Consider the following 23,139-nt stretch of genomic DNA (forward strand, 5'->3'; position numbering starts at 1 on the left):
AAAAACTCAGGAGGTGATCAAATACCACCAAAAGAAAGCTAAATTTGTGTGGAAAAAAAGGACAAAAATTTCATATGGGTACAGTGTTGCATGACTGAGTAATTGTCATTCAAAATGAGCGCTGAAAGCTGAAAATTTAGTTTTTTTTACTTTTGCGGTAATAACGTGTGACATAAAAAATTGGAACACTACTATTTTATTGTCTAGGTCTAGGGTGTCTGCTTTAAGAAAATATATAATTTTTCCGGGGTTTTATGTAATTTTTCAAGCCTAAAATTATTTTTTAACTCCTTCCCACCCGGCTTATAGTAAAATGACAGCTAGACGGGGGTTCCATTATCCTGACTGGACATCATATGATGTCCAGAAGAATGAGCCGTTCCAGAGCACGGATAACATCAGGCATGTGGTGTGTCGCTCTGACACCCCGCATCTCCATTCTCTGTAAATAGCCTATGATGTAGGCTCTTTACCATGTGATTAGCTGTGTCCAATCAAAGCTCATCACATAGTAACCACGAAATTTCAGTTAGCAGCTTTCCTTTATTCATGTTGACAAGGTGCGAGTAGAGGAGAGGCAACAGCGGCTCTCCTGACAGGGGGATCAGCACTGATATTCAGCATTGATTATCAGTACAGGTCCATCAGCGATGATCACCAGTGCCCCACTAGGTATGCCAATCAGTGTCCATCAGGGATGCTTGTCAGTACTTTCTCATCAGTGTCTTCCATCAGTGCTGCATATTAGTGCCTCCTCATTAGTGCCCATCAGTGAAGAAGAAAACGTATTTACAAAATTGTATAACAGAAACAAAGAAAAACTTTTTTTTCACAATTTTCTGTCTACTTTTATTTGTAGCACAAAAAATAAAAACCTCAGTGATGATCCAATATCACCAAAAGAAAACTCTATTTATAGGAAAAAAAAGATCAAAATGTCATATAGGTACAGTGTTGCATGACCGCACAATTGTCATTCAAAGTTTGAGAGTGCTGAAATATGAAAACTGGCCTGGGCAGGAAGGGGGTGAAAGTATCTGGTACTGAAGGGGTTGAAAGTTGAAAAAAGTTTTTCCTCTGTAGAGGGGACTTTCAAGTAGGATGAGTCGCCAATGAATTATAAAGCATATATTAAAAAATATAATTTTTAATAATAGTATTAAAAAACATGAGCACATACAAGTTGAAAGGACAATCCTATACACAAATCTTTATAGGAAGCTGGAAAATACATCATACATGTTAAATTGTACATCAAATGCAAATCACACTTATTCCACTGCACTATGAAATAATGCAGCAGCTATACCCAACGCGTTTCAAGACTTTGCTTATGTTACTTTCTCTTCCTCAGGGGTGTGTGCGATTAATGCAAAACATATACGTCTGCAATCAAACAAGAATAAAAGTTACATACATATAATGTCCTAACAAGAACACTTTATAGTCATTATGCATTATGAATGAATGAATGAATGAAATACTTGTATAGCGCACAATGCGAACTGAATCGCCTCTAGGCGCTGTGGCGAGCTTTGATCATCTGCTAAAAGAGGAAGGTCTTGAGTTTTTTCCTAAAAGCCAGGTGATTTTCTTCCAGGCAGATGTTGATTGGTAGAGCATTCCATAGCCGAGGCCCTTGGACAGCGAATCTCCGATCCCCCTTGGATTTATACCAGGCTTTGGGCATGAGGAGGAGGTTTTTGTTGGCTGATCGAAGACTGCGGTTTGGTGTGTAATGATTTATTTTCTCCATTAGGTATTGCGGAGCTTCTCTATGCACGCATTTGTGGGTGAGGCAAAGGGTCTTGAACGTGATCCGATTTTTTACGGTTAGCCAATGTAAGCTCCTCAGCGAAGGAGAGATGGATTCCCAGGGTTTTTTTTCCTGTTATCATTATCTAATTTCATTAACTATAGTCTGTGAGCATATACACTGACCATATAAATTATAGGTGTTCCAGCATCCAAATTATTTTTTTATATTTTTAAAAACCAATATATGTATAATGCGGGTAATGAACGTGGTTAAACATGTGGGCAAAAAAAACCCTGCAGAAATGTCTGTGGCAGTGAAAGGGTTAAAGGAAATGTTCCCCTTCGGAACATTCACATGTTCCTGCAGCGACCCAGTGATCCGAGTCCTCTGTGTGACAGCAGTGCGCTGAGAAGTTCCTTATACCGGCTGTCACTTTATGAAAAGAATGCGGCCGTGCCATTCATTCACAGGGTTCTGTCCATTGCCGATGTCGGCTTGTAGTTTTCAATGAACTCCCACACCACTGCTGAGCTCTCTGGTAGATGAGGAACAAGGAGATTGTAATAAGAGACAAGGAGATTTTGATAAGGGTCAAGGATATTGGGACCCTGATTTAGTCCCTTGGACAAGTCGTTTGTTCAAAAATGTCCACACCCCTGGAACTGTTTCTTACATGATGAAGATCAGCCATGAAGTATATCTGAGGTGTATATCAGGGTGTGCTTCTTCTTCACATGAGAGTGGTGATGTCCAGCAACATTCATATAGAAGACATTTTCCGCACTCAAGGCACTAATACACCTCGAGTGTTGTGTGGAATCCCTGATGTACAGGAAGACAGGACTTCAGTGAGGAACAGTTACCTCACTCAGGACAGGAAAGGGGCCTTTTCCCTGTGTGAGATCTTTGATGTCTGTTAAGATGGGACTTCACTGAAAAACATTTCCCACACTCAGAACAGGAATACGGCTTCTCCCCCGTGTGAGATCTCTGATGTATGTAAAGATAGAACTTCTGTGAAAAACATTTCCCGCACTCATGACAGAAATATGGCTTCTCCCCCGTGTGAGATCTCTGATGTTTGTTAAGACTGGACTTCTCTGAAAAACATTTCTCGCACTCAGGACAGGAATATGGCTTCTCCCCTGTGTGAGATTTCTGATGTTTGTTAAGACTGGACTTCACTGAAAAACATTTCTCGCACTCAGGACAGGAATATGGCTTCTCCCCTGTGTGAGATCTCTGATGTTTGTTAAGACTGGACTTCTCTGAAAAACATTTCTCGCACTCAGGACAGGAATATGGCTTCTCCCCTGTGTGAGATCTCTGATGTGTGTTAAGACTGGACTTCTCTGAAAAACATTTCCCGCACTCAGGACAGGAATACGGCTTCTCTCCTGTGTGAGATCTTATATGCACAGTAAGCTCAGATTTAAATTGGAAACACTTCCCGCACTCAGTACAGGAAAACCTCTTCTCTGTTGGAAGGACAGCCCAATCCCTCACAGACTGAGGTTCTTCAGAATAAAAGGAATACGATGGTCCATCTACACTGTGTGGTGCCGAATGGACATTTGAGGTAGTCGGGTTTTCTCCTGGGCTATACTGTGTGATGTCCTCATCTTCTACTTTACAGTCTGGAGACAAAGTGAGACAATCCTCTGAGGTTTTCCTCATCTCCCGTCCATCTACTAAAATAGAAATAAAAAGATTATTACTAGACATGAGCTGATTGGTTCCCCTAAACCAGGACTCCGCCCACATCAGGCAGCTTTGTCTCTGAGCATCTTACAATTCCACCCTCACAGTAACTAGTAAATGGGTCCTCTGTAGGAAGACAACTAATGATTATTTTCATAATTGATTAGTTGGCCGATAATTGTTTTGATTAATCGACTAATTAGATAAAAACCTCAAAAAGGTTGGTGTATAATTCTTGATTCTTGAATATCTATATGCAGCAGTACATATAAATATCCAGATATATAATTGGATATTTAATTCACTCTGAGAATAACACAGATAGATGTATTATTATTATTAGAGGTGAATCTGCTACCTATCAGAATCAGAGATCATCATTTTTAAAATGAAAAAAAGACGTAAAAACGCTGTTTTGCAGATTATCAGAGAGGAGTGTAATATAATACGATGGATGACAGACTCCCTTGTCATAGACAGGTAGGTGGGTACAAGCTCCTGGCACCTGATGTCACTTATGCTGGCCGTACACAAACTCATCTTTCTTTTAAAAAAACATTCATCCAATTTTCTAACCATTAGTGGGGTCAAATCGGGGTTCTTTTTCGACCACATTGATGGGAAAATTTGAAGGAGCAGAACAGAAAACTTTTCTCCATCAAACAAATTTTCAAATAGTGTATGTGGTTTTTGCTCAGAACTTACATTCATTTTAACCACTTGCCGACTGGCTCACACAGATATACAGAGTCAGGTTGTCTCTTGCGTGAATCGTCAAACCTGTACGTCGGTCTGTGCAGGTTAAATAGCTTGCGCCCAACATGTGCCTCATGAGCGTGCCCATAGGTCCCGCAAACATGCTTTTCCTTCAGTTAAAACACACCCAGGGAACACACGTAACCCCTTGATCGCCCCTAGTGTTAACCCCTTCCCTGCCAGTGACATGTATACAGTAATCAGTGGTTATTTTTATCTCTGATTTCTGTATAAATGTCAATGGTCCCAAAAAAGTGTCCGATCTGTTCGCTGCAATGTCGCATTCCCACTAAAAATCGCAGATCACTGCCATTACTAGTAAAAAAAATTGCATAAATCTATCTCTGATTTTGTAGACGCTATAATTTTTCTGCAAAGCAATCAATATACGCTTATTGCGATTTTTTTTTAAACAAAAATATGTAGAAGAATACATATTGGCCTAAGCACATGAATACATTTGTTTTTTAATATTTTTTTGGGGATATGTATTATAGCAAAAGAAAATATTTTTTTTTCAAAATTGCCGCTTTTTTTGTTTATAGCGCAAAAAAAAAAAAAAAGCGTAGAGGTGATCAAATACCACCAAAAGAAAGATCTATTTGTGGGGAAAAGGGACATAAATTGTTAGTGTACAACGTCGCACGCCTGCGCAATTGTCAGTTAAAGCGACGCAGTGCCGTATCGCAAAAAATGTTCTGGTCATTAAGGGGGCCTGAAGTGGTTAAAATTGAATGTTAAAAGCAAATGGGATTTTCTAACTACACTAGTCCTTTCATCGAATGTACAAATAGTTTTCTTACAAATATTTGAGCGAATATTCTCATCCAAAAATGGATCAGTGTATGGCCAGCATAGGACATTTAGTAGCAGCAGCACGATTTTAATCATCTGCTATGATGGGGTTAAAAAAAATCATTTATAGTACAAAAACAGCAGATAATCACTACTATAAAGGGATTCATTTATACTGTGAAATAGTGAAAGTAATATATCTTATATCATATATAACAATAAATATACCCAGAAGTAGGATATATGGGGATTTTACCTGGGAGTCACACATGAAGCTATATGGAGGTTAGAGGGGGAAAAACGTTTATATTAAAGTAGTACTGAAAGCTGAGACTTTTTTTTCATGGCTATAATAATTTAAATATAATACACAATACTAGTAAACGCTTACTTTATGTAATAGTAATGCCTTCTAGCACCTCCAGTCTATCAGCTTCCACCTTCTCTGGGAACAGATGCTGATCTTCCCTGCACAGAGGCCTTAAAGTCATTGTAAATGTTGGATATTACCTTTTAAGCAAACTTGTCACACTTACTTGCTCTGTGTAATAGTTTTGCACAGATCAGCCCTGATTCGCCTCTCCTGGACCCCCCCCCCCCACCGGCACTTCTGGCTCCTCTTGCCTTCAGAGTTCCCCTGTAGGAAGCTGCAAATTATAGTATAGAGTTCCCATCTAGGAAGCTACAAAGTATAGCATAGACTTCCCCTATAGGAAGCCACAAAATATAGCATAGAGTTCCCCTATAGGAAGCAGCAAAGTATAGTATAGTGTGTCCCTATAGGAAGATACAAAAACTTCTGCCTTTCGAATCACTTGCTTCCTTCTCTTGCTCAGGACTACATGTCCCATGAGGCATTGCTCCTCACACATTCAAGTTATCAGGCATTTACTGACATGTATGGATGGTGCACTAAGCTGTATTTTTTGATATGTAAAGAAATAATGCATTCTGTATGCAGGCCAATTAATTGATTTTGAAAATAGTTGACAACTATTTTCATAATCCATTATAATTGATTATGATGTTTAGTTGTTTCAGCCCTACATCTCTGAATCTCCTACCAGTTCATTTATTTATTCATGGACCTTAGTCACAGAGTGAGGAAACGAGAACTGTCTTTTATAGGAATGACAGCGATGAGGGGATTATATGATGGTTGTCCCCACCCCCTCTATCACTCTTTGCCATCTTTCCAACACAAGAAGTCATGCACTTCCTTATTTAGTCCATGATTTAGTCATGAATAACAGTGGGGCTGAGCCCCACCAGAGGTCAGAGAGTGAGGATAGGGAGAGAACAACCAAGGTGAAGACTGGACTGATCCTGAAGACCACCATCATTGGGTTATTGACTCCTCCCTCATTTTCACTTTCTGTTTAAGGTTCCAAAGTTTGAGGAAGTTATCACATTCTTATCAACATGTAAAAATCTGTGCTCCAATCAAATCATTAGATATAAAATGTCCAGTTGGTAGGAAATGGGTGCAAAAAAAGTAAGGCCTATGTAATGTACAACTTAATATACAGGATACTACAGTTAGGATTTTATAATATCAGAATTATGTAATGTACAACATAGAATATACAATGCAGGGATCAGGAGTATGTAATGTGTAATATAAATTATATAGTGCAGAGGTGAGGACTCATAATTTTGGCATTTAGCAATCAGTGGAAGCTTTCTTCCTTTTGGTAATGGTTTTCATATCTTCCCCATTCATTCATTGTGTAGTCACTTTGCTGATACACTTTATTTTTTCACAGAAGCCCTATGGGCCTTTACTCAGCACTTATTACAAGCACAGTTATTTATTGGGGACAACATCTATCAATGCTGACTTCTTGTTTTCTGTTCACCACTGCACTGACGCAGTCACCGCCACCTCAGTTTCCCGGGAAGATGTTCCCATAGTGTCTCCACCTATCAATACTACTCATGTTGTTGAGTACTCCCCTCTTCCTGTTATTGTAGTTGCTATACTATTTGGCATTTATATTTCATTATAGACATACCTATATCACATTTACTCCTGATGAGTGGAAGTTAAAAGAGAAATTTTGAATCAATTTTTACAATATCATGTGTGCAATCAATCATGTCCTATATGCAAGTTTGGGCTACATTTAATACATTTTTAATATATAACATGTATTATGTAGGAACACTTATATGTGTGCATATATATGTATTTATTTTATGTTTTTTATTATATGTCATTTATTGTCCCACGTGCATTCATGTGTACCATTAAATTATATACAGTATCACACAAAAGTGAGTATACCCCTCACATTTTTGTAAATATTTTATTATATCTTTTCATGTGACAACACTGAAGAAATTACACTTTTATACAATGTAAAATAGTGAGAGTACAGCTTGTATAGCAGTGTTAATTTGCTGCCCCCTCAAAATAACTCAAAACACAGCCAGTAATGTCTAAACCTCTGGCAACAAAAGTGAGTACACCCCCAAAGTGAAAATGTCCTCATTGGGCCAAATTAGCCATTTTCCCTCACTGGTGTCATGTGACTCGTTAGTGTTACAAGGTCTCAGGTGTGAATGGGGAGCAGGTGGGTTACATTGGGTGTTCTCACTCTCACTCTCTCGTACTGGTCACTGGAAGTTCAACATGACACCTCTTGGCAAATAACTCTCTGAGGATCTGAAAAAAACAATTGTCGCTCTACATAAAGATGCTTAGACAATAAGATTGCCAAGACCCCAAAACTGACCTGCAGCATGGTGTCCAAGATCATACAGTGGTTTAACAGGACAGGTTCCACTCAGAACAGGCCTCGCCATGGTCGACCAAAGAAGTTGAGTGCACGTGCTCAGCGTCATATCCAGAGGCTGTTTTTGGGAAATAGACATATAAGTGCTGCCAGCATTGCTGCAGAGGTTGAAGGGGTGTCAGTGCTCAGACCATACGCCAAACACTGCATCAAATTGGTCTGCATGACTGTCGTCCCAGAAGGAGGCTTCTTCTAAAGATGATGCACAAGAAAGCCCACAAACAGTTTGCTGAAGACAAGCAGACTAAGGACATGGATTACTGGAACCATGTCCTGTGGTCTGATGAGACCAAGATAAACTTATTTGGTTCAGATGGTGTCACGCAAGTGTGGCGGCAACCAGGTGAGGAGTACAAAGACAAGTGTGTCTTGCCTACAGTCACGAAGGGTGGTGGGAGTGTCATGATCTGGGGCTACCTGAGTGCTGCCAGCACTGGGGAGCTACAGTTCCTTGATGGAACCATGAATGCCAACATGTACTGTGACATACTGAAGAAGAGCATGGTCTCCTCCCTTCAAAGACTGGGCCGCAGGACAGTATTCTAACATGATAATGATCCCAAACACCTCCAAGACGACCACTGCCTTTCTAAAGAAGCTGGGGGTAAAGGTAATGGAATGGACAAGCATGTCTCCAGACCTAAACCCTATTGAGCATCTGTGGGGCATCCTCAAATGGAAGGTGGAAGAGCGCAAGGTCTCTAATATCCACCAGCTCTGCAATGTCGTCATGGAGGAAGGACTCCAGTGGCAACCTGTGAAGCTCTGGGGAACTCCATGCTCAAGAGGGTTAAGACAGTGCTGGAAAATAATGGCGGCCACACAAAATATTGACACTTTGGGCCCAATTTGCACATTTTCACTTAGGGGTGTACTCACTTTTGTTGCCAGCTGTTTATACATGAATGGCTGTGTGTTGAGTTATATTGAGGGGACAGAAAATTGACACTGCTATACAAGCTCTACACTCACTACTTTACATTGTAGCAAAGTGTCATTTCTTCAGTGTTGTCAAATGAAAATATAGAATAAAATATAAAAAAAAGGGGTGTACTCACTTTTGTGAGATACTGTATACTAATTGATTCATTTGGGTCTGGTGGTGTGCTTCATATAAAGTTCCAACCCTCCCCCATTCCCCTTCCCTCCTCTATCTTCAGTATATAGCGCAGTGGTCAGGAGTATGTAATGTACAACATAGAGCGGAGGTCAGCAACCTGCAGATCATGATCTACTAGTAGATCACGGACAGGTGGCTTGTAGATCTCAGTCTGGGTTTGCTGACCCGCCATCTCTGAGAATCGAACAGAGTGCAATGCAGAGGGACTCCTTGTAAAGTTAGAGCTGTAGAAGGGAGCAAGAGCTGCATAATCCGATGCCTCCTCTGTAGTGCCGTCTCCTGTCCCATGTGGAGTGATACCAACTGCATGTCACCTCTTATCCTGGCTAGTGGTCTCCAGAGTGGTGCCAGCAGCAGGAGCGAAGAGATCTTCAGGTCAGTGTGAAGCAATACACTGGGCGCAATAGTATAGGGCTAATTTCACACTGATGTGCTGTGGTTTACCCACACTGAGGGTGAAGTACGGTGTACCTTCAGCTTTCCTGCGGGTTTGCTGGACTTAGCCAGACTTCTATTATGTCCTGCTGTTTTACCACCCTAAACAAGTATAGGTGCTGCTCCTCTGAAAAGCGATCCGAGTGTGTGTTGATAGGTGGTGAGGAGTTGATATGTTGCCTTCTCAACACCTGAGTTAAACCCATGATTGCCATTCTATGCACGCATTTGTGACATGGTAGTCCTGCAATTAGAGGTTTAAATCAGGCGTGAGGAGGGACTTCTCCTGTGTTTTTCAGGTAGAGCTCCACCTCTCTAAGGTTGCCTACCCCTGACGCAGAGTATATAGTGCAGGAGTCAGGAGTATATAATGCACAACAGAGTATATAGTGCAGGGGTCAGGCGTAAGTAATGAACAACACAGAGTATATAATGCAGGGGTCAGGAGTATGTAATGTACAACATAGAATATATAGTGCCGGGGTCAGGAGTATGCAATGTACAATATAAAATTATATAGTGTAAGGGTCAGGGCTCATAATATTGGTATTCAGTGGCAGCTTAAATGTTTACATGAGACACGTTGCAGAGGTCCCACACTGTTGCCTTCCATCTCCTGAGACTACACTCAGTGACTTGGGTCTGAGACTATACAGACATATCCCTCCACCTGGCACAGCCAGCAGACAACAGAGCAAGCAACCCTGGGAGAATTGCTTTGTCAGAGATCTTACTAGTCCCAGGTATGAGGCAGAAGACTCAAAGCACATACCCCAGGTGCCTAGGTCTAGTAACACCAATGGAGAAAACAAACATTTTGCCGCCAGCTGCAACCCAGAATCTCCATAAATCCAGTCTAGATACATAAATTGTGTCTGCAGTACAGAGAAGGAAGATTATCCGAGAGAAATACAGGAATACAGGACAGGGAACACAGCTCAGGAAAGTGACCAGGGCATTACAGGCTGATGTCACCCAGTCCCCGCCCTACTCTGGACCAATCAGTGAACAGTATGGGTGGAAGAATTATTTGGTGTTAATGACCCACCTGTGCTGATCTCTGTAGGAGTGTCATCCTTTATAAATGTCCCCATTATTCCATCCTCCTCCATAGACTGCTTATCATCTGGCCCATACCTTTCTTCTTCTGCTTTAACCTCAAATTCTATATCGATTGGATCTCCACCCTAAATCGAAAAAATGAGAATGAAGATCATCAGATATAAGCTTTGATATTGTAACATCACATAAAAAATCAACATAATGGGGGTTATTTACTAAAGTAAAATCCACTTTGAACTGCAAGTACACTTGGAAGTAAAGTCGCTGTAGATCCGAGAAGGACATGCAAGGAAAATAAAAAAGAGCATTCTAGCTTGCATATGATTGGATGATAAAATCAGCAGAACTTCCACTCATTTCAGATCTACCCCTCATGTCGCGTAAACACAAGCAGAATGTCCGACAGAAAAGGTCAGACGGAAGCTTTTCATCATATATTCGATCGTGTGTATGCCTCATCTGACTTTTTTTTTTTAAGAAAATTCTGACGGACCTAGAAATAGAACATGTTTTAAATCTTTCTGACGGAACCAATTCCTATCAGAAACACTGTTTGTATGCTGTTCCGACAGACCAAAAAGACGGAAGCGTTCTGTGTGGTAAAACTAGCGTTCGTATTGGAGCCAGCACATTCCTCACGCTGCTAATTCGGTAATCTTTTAATGCAGCGCATTCTTTTCTTCTTTAGAATGCTGGAAGAATTAAGTTGTTTTGCTGCTCATATTCACACAGAGTTCTCACAGACTTCTTTCTTCATTATTTATCCTCATCTCATAACTAATATTCTAATTTTTAAAAGTCCAATCTCCACAATAATGTTTACAATTATTTTTTATACTCATCTTTTATAATTTTTTATTCATCAAGATTTATTTTATGATTACTTAAAAATTATTTTCTAGTGATCTCCAAATAATTAGTTTTTTCGAGTGTCAAGTTACCATAATAACATTATCTTATATTTTTTTATTATTCTCAAGGAGGTTGGTGTCCCTTGTTCATTTGATATTGTCTTTTGGAAATATACCTGCCTACTCACAAACTGTCCTTTTTGAAGAAAAACACATAGGAAAGTATTTTGTGCAAAGAAAATATCAATTTATTCTGGGTAACAAAATAAAGAGAAAGTCAATGCTGGACAAACTTTTTGAATTTGCAAAGCCTTTTGTCCCCCATGGCACACATCAACAAGTCTGTGGAAAACAAAATTGTTAGCTTGAGGAGTCCATATAATAGGGAGCACAATCTGGTCCAGCAATCCCAGAGATCAGGACCAGCAGATGACATATCTGTCCCCAGTTTTTGGTACTACAACAGCCTGGTTCTTCTGTCAGACCAGACTGAACCCAGGCCATCACTTGCTTCTCTTCCCTGCAGACTTCCTTGGAGGCTGCGGCTCTGGTGGTGGACTTGTGGCAGGAGGAGGAGGAGGATGGGCAAGCTCACATATGTGGCTGTCCTCAGTCAGCTGGCCCCTCAACCCCTTCTGAAGGGCATCATAAATAAATACCTCACAGAGGAGGCGTTGTCCGTTTTCCAATTCCAGCAACCTGGTGGCTAGATAGCAGCCATAGGCCTCTTCAGCGTTGGGGGGGCTCTTTCAAAAATGTCATGTTTGCTTTGGGGACCCGAGTCTTGACAAATACCAGAAGTTTCTCCAGCGTTGCCTTCCTTACTTGTTTGTTGTAATATAAACTGTGTTTGACATCCCACAGATTCCTAATCTCCCTGTACTTATCAATAAAACTGGACAGAAATTCTGGGTCCTTAAACTGATTCATTTTTCTATAATACGATACACAAGACAAAAACACTAATGTCAGTCTAAACTCTCATAATCTTATCCTAATATAGGCCTCCAACTTGAAGCAGTATAGGCCACTGATCAGCCAAGTTCAAATTTTACCTTCGTTTAGCAGGCTCGCCACTTCAGTTTGTTCACTCTACACACATAGATCATATGTACGACAGATGCATGTTAGCTTTATATACACTACGCATGTGTCAAACTCTGCCTGCGTCGCCCGCCCCTGACGTTCTTTTTCATGAATATTCCCCTCCCCTTCTCTCTCGGTGCACAGTAGGAGCAGTAGGCACAACATGGTGGAGACAAATTATTCCACTAGTGAGGAGGAAAGGCCGGAGCCCCAAACGTTCGGATCCAGGAGGAGGAGATTGAAGGCCACCAACATTTTGATGAAATGGTGGAGATGGTTGAGATTTTGCACATCGAGGATTATGATGGGAAACATGGTCCGTACACCCATCCCAATTTGCGAAAGGAGCAGATCAGGATGACTGTTGTGAACACCCTGGAGCACAAGTTTGGGGTACGATGGTCCAAAGACCAATTAAGAAAGCACTGGTCCAACATAAAACTGAGGGAGCTGGATCAGTATCGCAAAATAAAGAAGATGCTTCAAAAAAATAAGTACGTGTTGTCGTGTGTTCCTATTATGATTATTAACTTGCATGCTGCTCCATGTGCTTTTCTTTACTGCTGCACAGTTTGAAATGGCTACTTTCATGTTCGTGGACACAGTATTCGTTCGTAGGAAACATTGTTCGTTTGCCAATAAATACAATGTATTTAGCTGGTACAGGGTTATACCTACATTTTGGTCATGCTAATTTGTCCTATTAAAAGAAGTTTAGGACATTGTTGTCTAGATGTGTTTGAAACTAGAATGAATTGAAAATTAGATTTAGTGGAATGTAAGGAGAGGACACTCAGCAACTGTTTACACATCTGGACTCAGGAGCACTAGTGTGGGACACCAGAGCACATTTTTTAGGGTAACCCACACAGGTTCTCCAGTGGATACTTGGGCTGTCTCCATCTGTGAAACTTGGCCAAAAAGGTAAGTATTCCAGCTTGGTAAAAAGGGTATTTTAATCATGTCTTCAACTTGGATCTCTTCCCAAACAGACAATTATACACCACTTCAAAGCAATGTTTCATATTCCTATTTCTGGACTCAAATATCTGTGTGCTAAGTATACCTTTTGTTTCCTTCTCATAGGGGAGAAAAGACTCAGACAACAGTCAGAGGATCCCAGGGACCCCCGACCTCGCCAGCCTGATTGGCAAATTAGCACAAGCCCCCAGAGGATCTGGAGCAAGGAGAGGTGGAGGAAGTGGGCGAGATGGGCACCCCACCAAGTGAGTGTCTGACACCCCAGCTTCAGGTAATCTATGTATGCCTGCATATTTCTAAATACTGTACATGTTTTTTCAACAATTTTAGGTTATGTGCTGGTTGTGGAAGAAGAAGCGGCAGAATGTTGTAGTAGGGCCAGCGCCCAAACTCTTATCCAACAAAATATGACATGGAATGGGGAAATAGACACGATGAAAAATCGCCTTAACATTATGCAACAGGGAATGAAGAACATGATCGATGTTTTGGGGAGAATATAATCCCTTTTTCCCTAGAATCTGAACATGTTTTATTTTTATATTACCCCAAAAAGTATTTTTGTGTACATTTTAAAAGCCAAATTTTGAAGTTGCACACAGTGTGTCAACTGTCAACATGTGCTATCTGCCATCAGGGGATCTCAATGTATGCGTTTTGTGGGTGCAACCCCTTCCTCGTAAGTCTAGTAGATGAGAGTAGGGATGAGCTTCGTGTTCGAGTCGAACGTACGTTCGACTCGAACATTGGTCGTTCGGGCGTTTGGCTAATTCCGAACGTTTGGGCCGTTCGCGGCAAAATTTGTGTGGCCCACAATGCACTGCGATGGCGCAGTGCATTGCTGGCTCATGATTGGCCAAGCATGCACTGTGACCCCGCATGCTTGGCCAATTGCAGCGCCAGCAGCGAGGAGAGCCATGATTGGCCACGGGCGTCCTGCCTGTGGCCAATCATAGCTCAGGCTGTGTAGTGCACGCCCCACACTATATAAGGCCGCCTTTGAGGCGGCCTCGTGTAGTGTGTTGGCATCTGAAGCAGTGGGTGTTCTGTGTACCTTCAACACAGTTACACACCAATCGTTTTTGGCTGATTTCCTATCTTGCTCTTGTGTAGTGGTTAATGTCTGTGCCCTGACCGCAGTATACACCACTATATTCACCTCACCTATATAGCTAGTGATCTAGCTTTAATAATAGAGCTTCCAGTCAGTAGTGTTAGGAGATAGTGCGTGCTGTCTGCGTGCTGTCTGCGTGCTCTGTACCCAGTACATACCGCTATAATCCACCTACATAGCTGTTCTCTATTTGAGCCCAATTGTCATCTGCAGGAGTTATTGGAAGTTGTGTGTGCTTCCAGCACAGCACAGTATACATCTGTATATACCCCTTTAACTCTGCTGTTTTCTGGTTATTGTCTGCGTGCCCTGACCGCAGTATACACCGTGATATTCACCTCACCTATATAGCTAGTGATCTAGCTTTAATAATAGAGCTTGCAGTCAGTAGTGTTAGGAGATAGTGCGTGCTGTCTGCGTGCTCTGTACCCAGTACATACCGCTATAATCCACCTACATAGCTGTTCTCTATTTGGGCCCAATTGTCATCTGCAGGAGTTATTGGAAGTTGTGTGTGCTTCCAGCACAGCACAGTATACATCTGTATATAGCCCTTTAACTCTGCTGTTTTCTGGTTATTGTCTGCGTGCCCTGACCGCAGTATACACCACTATATTCACCTCACCTATATAGCTAGTGATCTATCTTTAATAATAGAGCTTGCAGTCAGTAGTTTTAGGAGATAGTGCGTGCTGTCTGCGTGCTCTGTACCCAGTACATACCGCTATAATCCACCTACATAGCTGTTCTCTATTTGGGCCCAATTGTCATCTGCAAGAGTTATTGGAAGTTGTGTGTGCTTCCAGCACAGCACAGTATACATCTGTATATACCCGTTTATCTCTGCTGTTCTATAAAAAAGGCATCTGCAGGAGTTAGTGGGTGTTGGGGTGAATATAATCCCTTTTTCCCTAGAATCTGAACATGTTTTATTTTTATATTACCCCAAAAAGTATTTTTGTGTACATTTTAAAAGCCAAATTTTGAAGTTGCACACAGTGTGTCAACTGTCAACATGTGCTATCTGCCATCAGGGGATCTCAATGTATGCGTTTTGTGGGTGCAACCCCTTCCTCGTAAGTCTAGTAGATGAGAGTAGGGATGAGCTTCGTGTTCGAGTCGAATGTACGTTCGACTCGAACATTGGTCATTCGGGCGTTTGGCAAATTCCGAACGTTTGGGCCGTTCGCGGCAAAATTTGTGTGGCCCACAATGCACTGCGATGGCGCAGTGCATTGCTGGCTCATGATTGGCCAAGCATGCACTGTGACCCCGCATGCTTGGCCAATCGCAGCGCCAGCAGCGAGGAGAGCCATGATTGGCCACGGGCGTCCTGCCTGTGGCCAATCATAGCTCAGGCTGTGTAGTGCACGCCCCACACTATATAAGGCCGCCTTTGAGGCGGCCTCGTGTAGTGTGTTGGCATCTGAAGCAGTGGGTGTTCTGTGTACCTTCAACACAGTTACACACCAATCGTTTTTGGCTGATTTCCTATCTTGCTCTTGTGTAGTGGTTAATGTCTGTGCCCTGACCGCAGTATACACCACTATATTCACCTCACCTATATAGCTAGTGATCTATCTTTAATAATAGAGCTTGCAGTCAGTAGTGTTAGGAGATAGTGCGTGCTGTCTGCGTGCTCTGTACCCAGTACATACCGCTATAATCCACCTACATAGCTGTTCTCTATTTGGGCCCAATTGTCATCTGCAGGAGTTATTGGAAGTTGTGTGTGCTTCCAGCACAGCACAGTATACATCTGTATATACCCGTTTATCTCTGCTGTTCTATAAAAAAGGCATCTGCTAGTGGGTGTTGTGTGCCTCCAGCACAATATAAACTACCCAACTACTGTTTTACCCAACTCCCTTCAGGCCATTACCATGTCTGGAAGGCCAGCAAGGAGAGGCAGACAGGCGCGAGCCGATAAAAGAGGGCAAGCAGGCTCTGTGTCTAGAGACAACAGTGCTGGTCGTGGACGCGGTGCATTGTCATCAGCACGTGGCCATGGGACATGCTTGTCCTTCTTTTCTGCAGCTGGACATGTTGAACCGCAACATGCCAACGACTTGGTAGAGTGGATGACCAAGCCCTCTTCATCCTCTCTCACCCAGTCTCAGGGTAGTAGCAAAGCAGCTGCCAACGCATCATCTTCCCTCCTCTCAATGTCATCATCAGTGACTCCTTCCCTAGACCCACCACGTCCTCCTGAGGAGTCTCCTGAACTCTTTGAGCACAGTGTTGGGTACATGCTCCAGGAGGATGCCCAGTGTTTGGTGGGCTCTGATGATGACACTCAGCTAGAGGAAGGCAGTAGCGTGAGCGCAGAGAGAGGGGATGCTCAAGAAGGACAGCAATCTGGCAGTCATGTTCCACAAGCTGCAGCATACTGCCAGGTTTGCTACAGCGATGAAGAGGGAGGGGATTCAAAAAAAACCTTTGAAGTTCATTCTGACGGGAAAACCGGTCGTGTGTACGCGGCATTAGATTTAGAGCGACTGCACTTCCAAGGGCACTTTCAGTGCACAATGGATTTGCCTTTCGTAAATAACCCCCGATGTCTCTAAGTGTGTTTTATAAGCTCCGTCCCACCAACCTTGTAACAACGAGGGATGATGTGATCTTCCTGTGTGGAATCCCGGGAATACAGAGGACGGGGACATCTCTCTGGTGGGTTTCTGTAGCTGGATGACTCCACCATGGTGTCCTGGTACAGATCTTTGTGTTCTTTTAGAGACTCCTCCGTCACCCCATCCTCATCATCCTCCTCTTTTATCTCTTCTTTAACTTCAACTTTAGAATCTCTCAGTTGTCCTTTCTGAATATATAATAAAAATTACATCAAAAGGTATCAATGAAGATAATATACAGAGCCTAATGATACTATCAGTGATTGTTCATCATCTACCTGATGATGGTGAGGGATGGTGTGACCTCCCTGTGTGGAATCCCAGGAATACAGAGGATGGGGACATCTCTTTGGTGGATTCCCATTACTGGATCTATCTGTAGGAAACACGCACACTGACTGAATACATTGTTAATATGTGTTTGGACCCTCGGTAGTGCTCTATACTTTACAATAAAGTCTGTGATTACCTGGTGATGTGAGGGGCGGCCGATTGTCCATCATGACGTCCTTGCAGAGATCCTTGTGTCCTTCTAAATACTCCCACTCTTCCATGGAGAAATAGACAGTGACATCCTGACACCTTATAGGAACCTGACACACACAATGATACAGTCACCATCCAGACACATCCCTTGTCTGTTACTGGATAATGTCCCAGAATTCCCAGCACCACTCACCTCTCCTCCATCATCTCTCTGGTGACTTCTAGAATCTCCTTTTTATTTCTATCAGGGAGAGAGGTAGAGGCAATGTGATGGTCATATGATCTCCAGACTTCACAGGAGGAAAATTCTAGATCTGAACACAAATAGTAAAATTTAAATGATATTCCCAGAATCCTCCTCACCTCACCATTCAGGTTTCCATTTTATTAAAGCCCAACTTCAGACTGAGGTATAATTTACCCACACAGGACCCCCACACTACGCAGGTTAAAAGCTTGTAGCAGGCATTCTGATGTCATTACATAAAATGCAGGACCAACAGTCCTACTTTGCTAGTGAGGATGGCAAGGGTCCACCCACATCCTAAGAGCATCAGAAAAAGAAAGCCAGATGAAGGAACATTGGGAGAAGAAGCTGTGAGGTCAGTGTGATGTCATAGGACATATAGACTCTGGATAGAGGGACATTTGGATGGGAAGATTTGAGGGGGCCTCTATATGAGGTTCCCATGCAAACTAAATCATTGTTCCTGGGTGTGTCCTACTCCTGAAGAGTGAACTTTGACCTTTACCATACAGAAATCTGTCAGGAATCTCATGTGAGCGGGTGATGTGCGGGGTACAGAATATGGGGTGAATGGTGCAAGACATGGGGTACAGAACAAGTGGTGCAGGGTGCAGAAGATGAGGTGTGGGGTGCAGAAACGCAGGACATTGGGTGAAGGGTGCAGGTCAGTGCAGGACATGGGGTGCAGAACACAGGAAATGGGGTGCAGAGTGCAGTACAGTAATCCCCCCTTCCCCTGTGTCCTCCTGCTTGTCCTGTACATCTCCCCCAGCAGTGTGTGAGAGCAGAGTGGATGGAGAGGACATCTTGTGTACATAAAGCAGCATGTCCATCCCTGGCTGGTTTCTTAGCGTGCTGCTTTGCAGGCTTGTCCTGGTTACTACTGTAAGGACCCTGTAGTCCTGTTTCTCAGCACCTTGTGGGGATCTTTATGGCAGTGCCGAGGCTGCGCCATGTTGGAGATTCGGTCCCGCTCCTTCATCTCTGTTCTGCTGGCTCTGCAGGGACACAGGCAGCTGTGGGTGGTGATAGGAATGTGGCTGCAGAAAGGAGAAAAATCAGCAGCGGGAACTCAGTGAGATGAGTCCTCTCATGCCGCTGTCCTGCCCAGTCCACCCCTGACTTCACAGGTTGGGTGCCACCTCCTCTTCCTCTGTATTCTGAGAGCAGAGGAGTGCCCCCCATTGTCAGAATACAATAGAGCAGAGGGGAGGATTCCCCCATCCCCCTCCAATGTGTGGATGGAAGAATTGGTTCAGATTTTTTGTCTCATCCCGCTGGCTAAACGATAAAGCTGAACCATGTATGGCCAGCTTTGGAAGCAATATATATTCATCATGATTAGGGATGAGCTTAGGCGTGTTCGCATGGTCCACGTGCAGAGCCCGCCAGGAAGTCGGCGCAGCGCTGCGCTAATCACAAGTAGTGAGACATTGCCAGATCTCTGGAGATGCGCATCGGCGCTATGTCTCACTGCCTGTGATTAGCGCAGCGCTGCGTCGACTTCCTGGCGGGCTCTGCACGTGGACCATGCGAACACACCTGAGCTCATCCTCAATCATTAGTGATGTGCTCAGTCATGTTCGAAACCCCCCACGTTCCCGATCCCGCCAGGAAGCCGACACTGCACAGCGCTAACCACTTCCTGATCTGTGCAGCTGCGGACCAGGAAATGTCTCGCTACCTGTGATTAGCCCTGTGCATTGTCGGCTTCCTAGCGGGATCAGGAATGTGGGGTTTCTAACACGTCCCAGCCCATCACTATTCATCATCAACTGATCCTCCCTGAAGGGGTTAATCTAGGTTTCCACACTCTATATGTGTGTGTATCATCATCTGCTGGAGATAAAAGACATCACAGTGACTATGGAGGAAGAGGACGGACATGACGGGGGGTTACTGGGTGTAAATAGAATATAAGAGCTTATTACCTCCTCTGCTGCCACTTCCAGCAACGTCTTCAATCTACTTCCTCCCGCCTCACCTCTCACCCAGAACTTCCTGTCTGTACCCAACACCACTTCCTGTCTTCCGAGCTCCACCTTTGACAGGAAGCATGTGCCCTCCCCACACTTATTTTATTTTATTTTTTTGTGCTCTCCTAGTAAATTTTTTTTTTTTTTTTACCAATTAATATTTTTGGCGATGGTGGAAGTTCATGTTTATGTTGGAAGAAGAATATAATCCATGTCTCTAATCACAATCTTGCTCCACCTTCATGCCAACTAACAGGACCAAGCTGTAATGAGGATGGGGGGGGCATTGTATTGAGGGTTGCCACCTTTTTTTCAAGCCAAACCCAAACACATTAGCAGCTCACGGCAATTTTTTTTTCAGTAGTACAATAAATTCATTACCGCTGTACAATGCAAGGAAATTTTTATGTATTTATGTAGTATACACTATACATATATTTTGTGATTAAATAACATTTCTAATTGTAGCACTAACCCTCAAAGGAGCTGCTGGTTATTTTTGGGCTTACCATTACCTTTCGCTTCTCCTTGTTGCACGTCTAGGGCAGTGATGGCGAACCTATGGCACGCGTGCCACAGCTGGCATGCAGAGCCATCTCTGTGGGCACACGAGAGGGTCCTGGTTCACGGTGGGGAGAACATGGCAGCAAACAGCGGCGAGGTACAGGAAATTAACTGCACGAGTGAGTGGGTGGGTGGCTCCGCAGCCTCCGCGCGGAAGGCTACAGACCTGAGAGCACGCGAGGGAGAGAAGCAAGCAGCCGCGAGGTGCGGGAAACTGTCTGCATGAGTGAGTGGGCGGCCCCACATTCTCCGCGTGGTAGGCTACAGGCCTGACAGCACGCATGGGAGGGAGAGAAGAGCTTCACTGCTTCATTGTATGGCTGAAGAGGGGCGCAGCATCCCTGGCGCCTTCCGGAGCTTGGACTCCTCAAACCTCCTTCAACAGTGAGGCCCGGAGAACAGACTGACCATGGGCCCAGAAGACAAGGACAGACGAGAGGCGCAGACTGTGAGGGAGCCGCTGGATGGAACAGGGATGGAGACAGGTACCGGGCACAATTATACACTGAATACCTGCAGACAAAGACTGGGGCAGGGAGGCAGAGCAGAGATTGCAGATAAGGACAGAGCTAGAGGTCTCCCATTCTCTCAGCTCTCCTCTTTTTCAGCCCCCGTGTCCCCCTCTGTCTGCTCCCCCTCTCTGTGCCCCCCTCTCTCTGTGTCCCCCCTCTCTCTGTGTCCCCCCTCTCTCTCTGTGTCCCCCCTCTCTCTCTGTGTCCCCCCTCTCTCTCTGTGTCCCCCCTCTCTCTCTGTGTCCCCCTCTCTCTCTGTGTCCCCCCTCTCTCTCTCTGTCCTCCCCTCTCTCTCTCTGTCCTCCCCTCTCTCTCTGTGTCCTCTCCTCTCTCTCTCTCTCTCTGTCCCCTCTCTCTCTGTGTCCCCCCTGTCTCTCTGTGCCCCCTCTCTCTCTCTTTCTCTGTGCCCTCCCCTCTCTCTCTGTCCCCTCTCTCTCTCTTTGTGCCCTCCCCTTTATCTCTGTCCCATATCTCTCTCTGCCCCCTCTCTCTCTCTCAGCATCTCTCACACTCCTCCCCCTCTGTGTTCCCCCATCTTTCTGTCCCCCCTCTCTCTCTGCCCCCCCATGTGTCCCCCCTCTCTGTGTGTGTCCCCTATCTCTATCTGTCCAGCCTCACTCTGTCACCTCTCTCTCTCTCTCTGTCCCCTCTCTCTCTGTCACTGTGCCCTCCCCTTTATCTGTCCCATATCTCTCTCTCTGTCCCATCTCTCTCTCTCTCTCTCTGTCCCATCTCTCTCAGCATCTCACACCCCTCCCCCTCTGTCCCCCCTCCCCCTCTCTGTGCCCCCATCTCTCTGCCCCCCCTCTCTCTCTGCCCCCGTGTGTCCCCCCTCTCTGTGTGTGTCCCCTATCTCTCTATCTGTCCCCGCCCACTCTCTGTCACCTTTCTCTATGTGTCCTCTCTCTCTCTCACACCCCCTTTCTCTCTCTCTCTCTCTCACAACCCCCCTCTCTCTTACACACACCCCCATCTCTCTCACACACCCCCTCTCTTTTGCTCAGCACCCCTCTCTCGCGAATTGCCGTGTTGGCACTTTACAACACAAAACCAACTTATTTATTTCAGTTTGGGCACTCAGACTCAAAAAGGTTCGCCATCACTGGTCTAGGGGATGTCCCGTGGTAGGTGACCCAGTAACTTGAGACTGACAAAAGATCCAATTGAATGGATTTTATTTGCAAACTTCAACCATTGAACAGTCTTAACTTGGGATCAGAGGGTTGGAAAGGAATTCAGGCACTCTCAATGTCAAAGTCTATAAACGTTAGAGAACTTGCTTACTTTGACTGCATCCAGAGAATAGCCATTTGCAGCTGGATGAACACTCAGGTTGGACAGTCCCTCTCTCACAAGGCCTAGCAGCCAACAAGGTGCTTACTCAGGAACAAAGTCTTTGTCACAGACGTTGTTGCAGAACACGTAGGGAAACTAAGCTGTAGAACACTTGTAGGATACCTGGATCTTTCAGCCCACTTGGTGATATCCACAAGACCAGATTCTCTTGGTTCCTTCAGCCCTTCCAGGCTCTTGTTAAGAAAACCAAACTTACACATGGTGTTCTTCTAAAGAGTCTTCCCCTGGAATGCTCAAAGTTCAATGGGTCTCTCCAATACCGGAGAAGGCACCCATCCACCTCAAAATCCTCCTCTAGTTTCCATGCCTTGGGCTAGCCAGCCCCGAGGCATCAAAGTCAGGTAGAACCGCACCCCAGGCCATAGCCTTCCTGGGGGCTGGTAAGGAGGACCAGGACCAAGTAGTCAGCACATCATACTGGACCGGAACCCTGAGCCACGTGACGTCCGTATCTTAAATACCCTCTCCCAGAGGGCACAGCGAGAGGGCCACTCCCCCTGACCTGACTCAGAGAAAAAAATAACTTAAGCGCCTGACCAGACCATAGCTCCACGCCTGCCACCAGAGACAGTGAACATCTCACAGTCCAGTCAGACTGACACAGAAGTCAAATTTAGACAAATAAACCCAAACCAAACTGTAGTTTGGGTAAAGTTTTAACTTTGAAAAACATAGCACATGCTCTTCGGGAGCCCATCGCTACATAATCATATGGAGTTAAGCATAAGTGTCCCCCCTTTAAAAAAGTTAGGAGGGGATGGTGGGGGTAGTATGTACAGGAGAGGAGTGCGGAGGGGATGGTGGGGTAGTATGTATAGCAGTGAGGAGGGGATGGTGGGGGTAGTATGTACAGGAGAGGAGTGCGGAGGGGATGGCATGTATAGGAGAGTAGTGCGGAGGAAATGGTGGG

General features: G+C 44.3%; 2 protein-coding genes across 3 annotated transcripts in view; one reads left to right on the top strand and one right to left on the bottom strand.

Annotated features, from left to right (window-relative positions):
* Positions 1–23,139, top strand: part of LOC143989647 (uncharacterized) — a 103,227-nt gene that overhangs the window by 25,371 nt on the left and 54,717 nt on the right. The window lies entirely within an intron of this gene.
* LOC143989709 (uncharacterized) lies at positions 1,128–19,832 on the bottom strand. Of its 2 annotated transcripts, none has more exons than XM_077489983.1 (7): positions 19,753–19,832; positions 17,768–17,888; positions 17,558–17,681; positions 17,367–17,464; positions 17,055–17,276; positions 10,413–10,551; positions 1,128–3,450 (listed from the first exon to the last, which is right to left on the bottom strand). In XM_077489983.1, the coding sequence occupies exons 3-7, from the start codon at positions 17,640–17,642 to the stop codon at positions 2,624–2,626; spliced, it is 1,371 nt and encodes a 456-aa protein (XP_077346109.1). In that variant the 5' UTR covers positions 17,643–17,681; positions 17,768–17,888; positions 19,753–19,832; the 3' UTR covers positions 1,128–2,623. The 2 variants fall into 2 exon arrangements, with proteins under 2 accessions (XP_077346109.1, XP_077346110.1); XM_077489984.1 differs by having other exon boundaries at positions 17,367–17,486; positions 19,753–19,831.

This window comes from Lithobates pipiens, unplaced genomic scaffold (assembly GCF_037356315.1).
Source record: "Lithobates pipiens isolate NorthernLeopardFrog02 unplaced genomic scaffold, aLitPip1_a1.2 Scaffold_18, whole genome shotgun sequence".
Classification (NCBI taxonomy): domain Eukaryota; kingdom Metazoa; phylum Chordata; class Amphibia; order Anura; family Ranidae; genus Lithobates; species Lithobates pipiens.